The following is a 10,914-nucleotide window of genomic DNA, read 5'->3' as shown; positions in this document are numbered from 1 at the left end:
GTTCAAAAGTTTAGGAACTCGTCTTACCTTGTAACTGTTAACATTCAAGGGTCCTGTGCTTGCCCAACGAAGACAGTTTGCTCAATATATTTTCTGTAAAGATCACCACAGCTGTTCAATGTTTTGGTTCAACAACTGAATAAATAATACATTTTTTTCTCTTTACATTCGTATGCTTTCTTTTCGTATCGCCACTATTTTTTCACGAATCCTGTATTTTCTTGTGTCCACAACCGAGATGCATTGTCAAAGACCAGCAGGAAATCTTGATTTGAATTAATGTACAGGTGCATAAGACTAGAAGATATTTGGAATTCTATGAGCTTCACATCAACTGAAAAGTTCATTTCAGATTTTTTCTTAATCCCTCTACACATTACACAAAAGGATCAAAATTTGAAATTTCAAATCGGATTTTTCATTTGTCATGCAAAATAATATAGGATAATTAAAAAAGGGCGGAATCCGAGAATCATTTGAGACTGGATTTTTCTAATACTAGTATTTGACCTAAAAATATTTACACTCAATAGCATAAAATTATTATACAAATAATTAGCTTTTAACGAGGTTCGCTCCTGAGCTTTTGAGCAGATTTTTATTTTAACCTATATCTAAAAAAATCTGAGTAATGCTTTAATTCTTACAATAAATTTGGATTCTACAATGCCAAATAAACTATATTCAGTTAAAACTCCATGATTAAATTCCATACCAAAAGCATTAAGTGAGGAACTATATTTTGTGGCGGAAGGTTTTTTAGAAGAAAATGATCATTTTTTCTCTTTTGAAGTATTTAAAGTATGTTAAGTTTGGATTCCTATTTTTACATGCAGTCTGCACACAGAGTTATTTTGTGCAGTGAACTGTTTTATACTGGTCCTAAATTATATATTTAATAAACTGTCATGAATTCAATCATCATATTTGATAAGTAAATCAAATATATTGTGAAAATCAAGAAAAAAAAATAGCCCTAATTTAAGCTCAAAATTTGCACTATTTTAGTAATATCTAAAAATTAACATCACAGACCCCCACTTTTAACTTTCTTTTCTGAATATACAAGATACTTTTAACCATTCTTCTTAAATTCAGTAAAATGTCATTACTTTTAAATGAGTTTTTTGCTTGTTAAATTTGTAATGCTAGCAAAATGAAATTTTTTGAGTGCAAAAAGGTCAAATAATTGAATGTGCGGAGTAATTTAAAAAATTTTTTCGTTGTCAAAAATTTTAATGGGTCTATTCAAGGTGAAATAAAACTGTGTTTGTTCCCATAACTTATTTGAATAAAAAATATCGGAGGAAAAACTTAAAAAGTTGATTTATGTGTAAGACGTTTTTACAGTGCAAAAAGGTCAAACTATATGCTCTGTTGCGCCAAAAGAAGCGCATTGACCCCAGTTTTTTGTTTTGATTTTTAATTAAGCTATGTGTATAAATTCTAAAAATATACTTGATAAAAAATTCTCATTACTTTTAATGTCAGGATCCAACCTCCTTAAGTTTATTGAGATTTAAATATCAATTGCATGAAGAAAAAGAAAAGAATCTGTGCTGTCCTCAAGAAACCAATTGAATCTGCATTCTCTCTCCTTTATATAATTACTCACACATGTGACACATATATATTAAGTGACCCTGTTTCAATATTCATAATTTTTCTTCATGCAGTTAGTAAGTTCTGTTTATGTAAGAAATTCATACACGTGCGTTCTTCGTATCTTTTTGTAATTACAGAGAATACGATGAACAATACAATAAAATGTAAGATAGTGACCAATGTCCCAAGGGACGAATTGACACCGATATAATCTAATTATTACAGGTACAAAATTATTGACAAGTAACACTGTTAGGAAGACAGATTGGTGTGTATTTGCAATAAAAATATGGGATTTTATGTCCAATGTATTGCTTTACACGGAGGTGGTGCTCATAACGACAATACTATTGTGATAATGTCCCTACTCATTCGATACTAAGGTGTTTGTAAATATGTTTCTTGGTATTTGTTTTACCTGTGTGAAGGTTTACTAAGTAATCTGCTTGATTTAGAAATATATTTAGATATTGGTCGGGATAATTTCACTTTACTCAAAAGAGGTAAGTAGTTCTATTTTATTTCTAGGATTAACTGATAAATGTTTTACATTATTAGATTCCCATTATATATTTGTTCCAATATTAAATTAAGGGGGAAAAAAATCAATATTTATCAAGACATCGCACTTCTGATTAAAAGAATAAATTTTGAAATAAAATAGATTGTTAATATTATTTCACACTGTTCATACTCATAATTCTTTTTCTATTAAAAGACCGTGAATTCAGTGATTAAATTCATTGGAGAAGCACTTTTCACAGTCAACATACGTTTTTTCAAGCACACCGCAATGTATATTCATTTTCAGTTCCAGCTCAAACACCATTGTGTATGTTGACTTCAAAATGAAAAGGTCAGTTAATGCTGGTAGTGTTCGTCTGGACGAGGATCTGATGAAGAAAGGATGGGTTGTCTTCACGGGTGAGTACTTGCCAATGGGTTATTTTCACGGATGAGTGAATGGATTGTCTTTACAAATGAGAACATGCAAGGTGGTCTTCATAGATGAGTGCATGGGTTACTTTTCGTGAATAATTGCATGTTTTTTTCTGAAGTGTCATGGGATTTATTCATGGATGGGTGCATTAAAGGGTGCATGCAAGGTTATCTTCTTCAGAGTTGAGTACGTGGTTTGAGTACAGCACTACTATGGCCTATAGCTTTTTTTACATGGATAAGAAAAAGGGAATCTGGGAGGGTGGAACTCAGTGGAAGCAGCATCCGCTGAGAATGTCTAATTATCAGTTCATATATCTCCTATATGTTTTCAAAAGTTGTATACTGTACATGTATCTTTTCGGGTATATCATTTACATAATGTGTATATATCCTTTTCAGGGACGTAACATCGTTTTTGAAGGGGGGGGGGACAGCCAGAGAAAAAAAAAACTTACCTGAAAAATCTTGACAAGCAAAATAAAAATTGTCCGAACTCGAAAATCCTATTTCAGGGGGGAGGGGGGTAGGTTCCAACTTCTTTCAGTACCAAATTTTATCAATACTCTACCGCAAAACCCTTATTTTACTATTCTACAAACAAAAAAGGGAGGGAACCGGCCTTTCAATTAAAATTTCAAATAGTAAAAAAATGTTTTGAAAAAAAGTGGGGGGGGGGGGGGGCTGGCCCTCCTCTTGCTACGTGCCTGCTTTTAAATCTATATGTGGCCATTTTTGACTCAAAAATAGAATCAAAGCATTATTTAAAACAAAATGCATTAAAAAAGGAAAATGATTAATATGATCATATTTAACTATCTTTACAAAATCTAACGCAACAAAATCACACTAGGCGTCTGCGGCTTCATTGAAATAGATGAATCTTTAGGCCAAAATAAAAAATACCTTTGTTTCCCCTAACGCGACCGACCCACTTAAATCGAGCCGACTGAAAAGTTTTTTTGATAAGATTATTCAAATATTTTTTTTATTGTTTATCAACTTTATAAAATACAATTTCATTAAAATTCATATTTTATCAGAACGGCGGCTTTTGTTCTTCTCTCATTTGTGTGGCCACAGAAAGTTGACTCGTGTTATAAAACAACGGCGATTTATCAATCTTAATATATATCTTTAACTTAATAAATCCTACACTCTGGAAACATTTCGTGAATTAAATATACCATGACTAAGGAGTGTTAAGATGGTATTTGCAAATGTGTCTTCTAAAATTAACGTACGTAGTAAGCATGGCAAAGCCTGCGTCATGAGCAGATGAGGGGCCCACCTTGTGTATTGCATATCAATAAATTTCAATGCATTTCATTCGTTTCGATTTAATAAACACTTCATGTATGATTCTATTTTTACTATATAAACCATAGGAGTTTGTAAATATGTCTTTGTATAATTATTTCATCTTGATAAATATAATTCAGATGTCGTTTCTTCATTTCTTTTATTTATGGGGTAAACTTCGTGACTGACTATAACATTAGATATATGAAACTTTAATCATTTTAGATATGGTTTGGTTGAAATAAATATTATTTATACAGGTACACTCTTTTCAAATATAGTGTTGAATTTTTTTTTTAAATTGGCTTATGGTACGGCTTCCTGAGACGTCCTGTGTATTTTTCTTTAGTTACAGGCCCTTGACAATAGGTTGTTTCTTTGCTTTAAAATACCTTTAAAAATTGTTGGGTCGACAACATTTGAACACCCGTCTGGTGGAGGGCACCTAATTTTGACTTTTTTCTTGGTATTTATGGTCATTGATCATAAAGCATCAATAAGGATTAATCTTTTTCGTGCCAACATTTACATGCATACTGCAACACTGCATGGACCTACGTTTTAACGGTCTCATTCGACTGACCAGTCTCCACGTCCCTCGTCGGGACCTGTGACTTACAATAAGCTCCTGAATTACTTCGTGACTCCAAAATGAAACAGAAACACTAGAATTACTGCGCAACGCGAGGCCCTTGACATTTTGTTTGTGTAAGCACTCGAAGATGATAGTAGGTTTGAAAAAAAAAATATACTCGGCTGGCAGATGGTTGAGTATTTGAGAATCTTGTCTTTTTGTAAAAATTCGATTTCATTAAATTTACGCTGGCCTGAGATATTTCACAAGGTCAAAATGAAATGAATAATATTTGTAAATTTATTTACCATACATGTTGTTTTTAAATTTCATTTATATGCTACTCGGTTTAAAACTAGGCTTCTTTTTTTCTTTCTTATCTATAAAGATTTTATTTAATTTTTCAGAATGTATTTTCAAAACTGCTGTCAGAAAAAAAAATAATTTACCTACCTACCTACCCAACTTGAAATTTTAGGGTCGGGTTAGGGGAAACAAAGATATTTTTAATGATGGCCTTACAGTGTTTTGTAGCCTTTAATATGTTATTAAACATTGATAAAACGGACCTCAATACCATATATGATAAAACAGACAAAAGTAATCTATTACAGTGGTTAAGTGCTATCACATTCATAATATACAGCGAATGTCCCATCAAAAAGCAGTGTTGGCAAGTCAGCCATCTATGAAAAATATCTAAGGGCTAGCAATGCTTAAAACTTAAAGCAGCTAGTGTCTCGAGTTAATGGCTTTGAAAGAATCAAGATACATTAATAATCTTCTTTTTTTGGACATTTATGAAATGTATAAAACAATTAATACCAAAATAGGGAGGAAAATGGAAACATCTATATATTTGATGTATAATCGTGTCTGAGGTATGTTTAAGCATAGATATTGACGAATTGATCACTCTTTTTACCTTCTATTTATGAAGTTCTAGTAACACTCATCAGTACTCAATCAATACTATAATTTTGTGTGGGTTGTTTCCCGAGGACTTTTCTGCACTCAAGAGTTCCTAATCACATTTGTGCCGAGTTTTGTGAATGATATATACATGTAGTTAGGTTATTGTTTTCACAGTCTGAAAAGTTATTTTCATATGTAGTGTTAATTTGTAATTTATTTCGTTTTAACATAATGTGCCCAATTTTGTTTTGGAACTTGGGGCTAGTGCATACTGAACGTTATAGCCTCTGAGGACATAAAAGTGTTAATATGGGGGCATAATTAACAATAAATTGTCTGCAGAGCAATATTGCTTTCTTTGCAATGATCTACAACTAGCACCGTTCTTATTGTTTATACATGAAAGACTCTTATCATCATGCCGAAGGCAATCAGTACATAATAATCTAATGAAAGAAAATAATTAATAATAATTTACCTTATAGAAGTATTTTACTTTTTTTGTGACTGAGTAATACATGTATTTGGTTCTTTTTTAATTTCCACTAAAGTTGAAAAGATATTTTCTGATCTCGACTCATTGAATATAAAGGGGAACAAATGATTCAGACGAAAGAAGTATCCTTAAATAAAGTAAAGCACCCCCCCCCCCCAAAAAAAAAAAAAACACACACACACACACACAAACACACACAAACCAAAAAAAAAAAACAGGCAAAAATAGCATAAAACAAAACAGATACTCAACTGGAAAATTAACATTATATATAAGTTATAAATAAGCTCTTTCTTGGAATAAATAGCAAACAAATAAATAATTTTGAGATGGAGATGATGCAAGATAATACAATTTCCTGAACTGTTTATGGATTTTGGCGCTTTTTACATACGTCAGGTCTTCAAACATAATTAATATTTTCAGGTGGATTGGATATTGCGGGAAACCCACTGATAACTTTTCCTGCCTTGGAACAGGTATCGTCTTGGACATCCGACACTCTTCTTCGGCTCTTGCTGTACATGACGGACATTGCAGAACTTATTTTGAAAAGGAAAGCAATGGCTTTTTTGGCCGATTTTCAGAGAGGATTCAGTGAAGAGAAGATGGCAATGTTGATACAAGCACTGCAATCCCTTGAGGTACAACAATTCTAGCCGTTGCAGTCAACCTTAATTTGGTTAATTTCTATGAAGACACTTTTCATTGAACAAAACACCTTTGCATTTGTTTTATTCGAATATGGCTTTTTCCTTTCCAACTGCAATTGGAAAGAAAGCATTTTAGTTTACTTCTGTAAAGATTTTTTTTTATTGACTTTTGTTTAAAAAAATGTTAATTATTTTTGGATAAGTATTTAATTTTTCAATGGCATTAAATAAAATCTTTGTCCTGATTCATGAAAAACACGTAAATGGAGATGAAAAAAAAAACGGTGCTTAGCTTCTGTTGTTTTTTCATGAGATTTGAATATTGTAACGGACTTCTAGAATATTCCCTTTGATTAACAATAGATGTAGTTTTTAATTTTTTTGAATACTGATTAATAATTTCATTTTCTTGTAATTTCCAGTCAGAAAAGAAAGGTACTGTTGCAATTCTCTATGTCCTAAAACCAAAGTCCAGAGGCAAAAGTCATACACTGAAAAAGTTACTTGGCATCAAACAAAAGAAGGACCAAGTGACGTTTGTGAGCCAGTTCAAAGTACGTACATGTATACTTTAAAAAATATCTATACTAGATTTATTATAGTCCTTATTTTATCTAAATGAAATTTTTCGAACATTGCAGTCCATTTTGCTGAAGTCTATCACTGCCTTGCATACTCAGATTGAACCATCGCAACTTATGAGAGACTTTGGCGGAACCATCGCATACGACCAACATTCCTGGATGTACTTCTACAAGGTTAAATTTCAATTTCTTGCAATTATTCATTATTGACATATGCAACCAATTTAAAAGATAACATTTAATTGATTCTTTATAATTTGATGTTTTTCGGGCTTCAGAAAATCCTGCCGACAGTAGCTCTCTCTGAAGAGACGCTAGAGAGGTCTGTGGACATTAAGGACAAAACCTTACTGTTGAAAGATTATGAAATCGCCGGTCATTCGTCAAGAGAACTAAGGAGGCATAAAAAGGACATTCATCAGCGATATAAAGAACTTCAAGGGTAGTTTTAATATTCAATTGATTTGCTTTGAAGTTTTTGAAATGTAAATTGGAAATTTGTTACAAGCATAAGGTAATACCCGGTAAGTGACGTGTTCAACTTGGCTGAATGTGATCTTTTTTTGTAGGGAGAATCACATCAAGACCTCCATTCAAAAATGCAAGCAGGCTTTACACCTGCTTGACGAACATTCTGAGAACGACCCCTTGGGCCACCTCCATCACTTGCTTATTATGGAAGTCACCACAAATGTGAGGACAATGTATCACCAGCTGTTGGAACTGCAAAAGGAGTTGGAACAAATATGGAAAGAACTGAATGATTTACTTGACAAAGAAATTGCGATTAAAACCAAGAGTGAAGAAGCAGAAATAGTAAGAAACAACGAGATGAATAGATAATAGTATTGTTCATGTTTCTTGCACTGTAAGCATCACTAAGCATTATAATTGGTAGATGACTGCAAAAAGGTCCCTGAATTCCTAATCATTTACGGAATAAAATATTAAATATCATGATAATCATCAATATTAGTTGATCGTGAACATAACCACAGACAAAACTAGTTGTTTTTCAAAACTTTGAATCACAGTATTTTACATGTAAGTGTTTATGTATTTCATACGATCTTAAAAGATCACTTAATATTTGTACTTTGTTGTAATAATATCGCTTAACTAAAACTCGTTTCTACTCTTTGTTTTCGTATATAGCTGTGTATGGAGATATCGGAGCGGTTCTGGCCTCTTTTGACTCAGCACCCAACAATTGCTTCCTGCTTGAGCCAAGCGGAGATGTTCAGAACTCATTTTACGACAACATTATATGACCCTGCAACGGTAAGCAAAAAATAACCAATCATCTGTCTTGGTTTTTTTTATCTTGAAGTCCTTAATTTTTTAATTAAGTGTGATAATTAAGTTAGGGCTTGTAACAAGAACAAGATTTTATACAAGTAAAGATATTTTAAAAATTATGTTATTTTACATGGTGAAAAACAGCAAATGATGTCCACAGCCACGCAAATTCTTCAGCATCTTCGTATTGTTAAAAACGAGAGTACTGACCATGCGCCACAAGTGAAGGCTCTTGTCAGCAGACTGACCAATACCGTTCGTCCATTTACTCATCAGCTTAACTCCATCAACCAAATTTACACATCCGTTCATGTCTTCTTCTTTATTTTTGAGAAGGTGAGTTATTTTTCTGTTGGTTTTGGTACCGGCAACTTGATAACACCCCCCCCCCCGTTTTGATATACTATATACTAGTAATTGTTTTGATGTTAAATTGTTTTGGTCCATCATATATAACTACGATAATTATTGCAGTCTCTGACCTGGTACAAGAGATCTCTTAGTTTTATCCCCAACTCGCTCTGTAATCTTGCTGTGGAAACAAACCCAGAGGAAGTATCCTTTCTTTCGGCACCCCCTGACTGGAAGTACAGTGTAAGAATGTTTCTGAAGAAGCACCCAGCTCCGCGCGAGGATCACGTTGCTGGACTCGATAAAAATGCACCAAGGGAAATAGACATTCCATCAAAAACAAGAGGAAGAAAACTAGCAAATAGGTAAGATTCATACACGTGTACATACATGTATATACAATGTATATTTTTTATTTTCTAAAATATGTCCACAAAATAACCACCGTAAAGGTTGACGTGCATCATTAAAGTTTTTAAAAATCTTTTTTAGACTTCGTATTTTAATTTCGATCATGCAAGATACATACCTGGACGTGAACTGTATTAAGGCTATACATGCATGGAAGCAGGATGAACTTACTGACGCCGAAAACCCGGAATTCAATGAATCAGATCAACTTGGTGAAGACGTTCATGCTAAACTCCTTTCTCCATTCAAAAGTCAGAGACCTTCTAGACTTAGACGAAGGATGTGTAGATCACGAAGCAGCCATCAGAATCAACACAGCAAGAGATCATTTAGAATTGGATGTGATGGAAAAGTGAGGCACGTTGTACATGAGTCATCGGATAATGACGGTCCTGGCTTTTCCTCTGAGAGTGGCAGTTTAGGTAAAGGAGAAGGGTTGGTGAATTATTGTCAAGGAGAAAAAAACTGGAGACGACAGATCAAGCATCAGCCACTTTCCAAAAGGATTCGAAGTTTCAGAAGTACGTCGTCGATTCAGTCTTCAGGAAATTGGTCAATGAAGACGGATAGCGCTGTTGATTTTATCTATAAAATCACGTCTTCCAAGTCTCTATCTAGCGAGAAGAAATTGCAGTTTGTGTCCGATATCCTTCTTGTCATAGAAGATGACGACGACGATTGTGAAAAGGAGGTTTACGATGGTTACAGCACAGCCAACGAAACATTATTTGCAAACCGATCACTCAGCAGAACACCAGCTGAAACGGTTTCAGAACTGACGGGACGTCTTTGTAAATCTCTGGACAATATTATAGGTTCAGAGATTCTTCCTGACCAGCGAAGTCTTTCTTCCAATCCAGGAACAAAATCATTAAGCAATATAAGGAAGACTGATTCAGAAGTCCAGTTATGGAAGCAAATCGAGAGTCGTTCTGCTTCCATGAAAAGCGTCCATATAGACGACAGAGGGTTTTCTTCGAAATCAGACGAATCCGCAGATGACATAGACGACTCTGCACCAATAGAAGTCCTTACCAGAAACAGACCCACGCGACAAAATATTCGAAGAAAAAGGTAGGTGGAAAGACCTTTAATAAAATTACACTGAGTATCAGGAAGACAATGACTAAAATGGTACAATGATTTAATTTCTATCTGTTGCCCACTTTCAGACGAAACACAACTGACAACTGTGATTTGAGTGCGATACAGAAAGATTCCCTAGTCCGGAATAACAGTGATATGATTTTAGCAATAAATCCAGCAGACTCCGGACTGACCAAAACAGTATGTGATCTTTAAATTTATCGTTTTCTTTTATTTTTTTTGTTCAGTATAATTCAGTGCATATAATTAAATGAAAGCAGGGTACAACCCAGCTGTCCTATTTAGGTATTGAAATAAAAAAAAAAAGATATATTTTTTTGGGTTATAGACATGTATTACGATTTTAAGTAATATTTCAAGAAATTTCGTGATCTATTTTTACAGAACAAGCTAGTCGATTCCTAATGTCCTTTAGACGGTCACATTTTTGTGAAGTCTTAATTTTCTTAGTTATATTTGAATGTATTTTAGGGCCTTACGGGAAAACAAGAAATAAAGGGTGGAATCTCTTCCTCTCTTGACCTCAACCCATTCCTGCCTGGTGCATACTCTGGTCATAGTTTAAAGTCTGATGCCACAATAGATACCTGTTTGTCTGCCATTGACCCTAAATATCCCCAAAGTCAATTTTACATTGGGGAGTCATCAACCAGAGGAAATGGAGAATATGACGTGTAA

The 10,914-nt window shown here is 33.7% G+C and overlaps 1 protein-coding gene across 1 annotated transcript; it reads left to right on the top strand.

The window, feature by feature from the left end:
- Window positions 1–2,448: 2,448 nt before the first annotated feature.
- On the top strand, window positions 2,449–10,914 carry LOC133175674 (uncharacterized). Its single transcript, XM_061310781.1, has 12 exons — window positions 2,449–2,529; window positions 6,258–6,475; window positions 6,907–7,038; window positions 7,126–7,242; window positions 7,347–7,510; window positions 7,638–7,884; window positions 8,224–8,349; window positions 8,512–8,703; window positions 8,842–9,083; window positions 9,211–10,203; window positions 10,302–10,416; window positions 10,708–10,914. Exons 1-12 carry the CDS (start codon window positions 2,454–2,456, stop codon window positions 10,912–10,914), a joined length of 2,829 nt encoding a protein of 942 aa, XP_061166765.1. The 5' UTR covers window positions 2,449–2,453.

This window comes from Saccostrea echinata, unplaced genomic scaffold (genome assembly GCF_033153115.1).
Source record: "Saccostrea echinata isolate AGI-Se365-2 ecotype Australia unplaced genomic scaffold, CSIRO_AGI_Sech_v1 ptg000064l, whole genome shotgun sequence".
NCBI classification, from domain to species: Eukaryota; Metazoa; Mollusca; class Bivalvia; order Ostreida; family Ostreidae; genus Saccostrea; species Saccostrea echinata.
This window is presented reverse-complemented; position numbering and strand designations above follow the sequence as displayed.

Excerpts from the sequence above, each read along its gene's own strand:
- LOC133175674 (XM_061310781.1), top strand. The coding sequence starts at position 2,454 with ATGAAAAGGTCAGTTAATGCTGGTAGTGTTCGTCTGGACGAGGATCTG. Across the intron at positions 6,476-6,906 it reads AAGCACTGCAATCCCTTGAG|TCAGAAAAGAAAGGTACTGT; the intron begins GTACAACAATTC and ends TGTAATTTCCAG. Across the intron at positions 8,350-8,511 it reads CATTATATGACCCTGCAACG|CAAATGATGTCCACAGCCAC; the intron begins GTAAGCAAAAAA and ends GGTGAAAAACAG.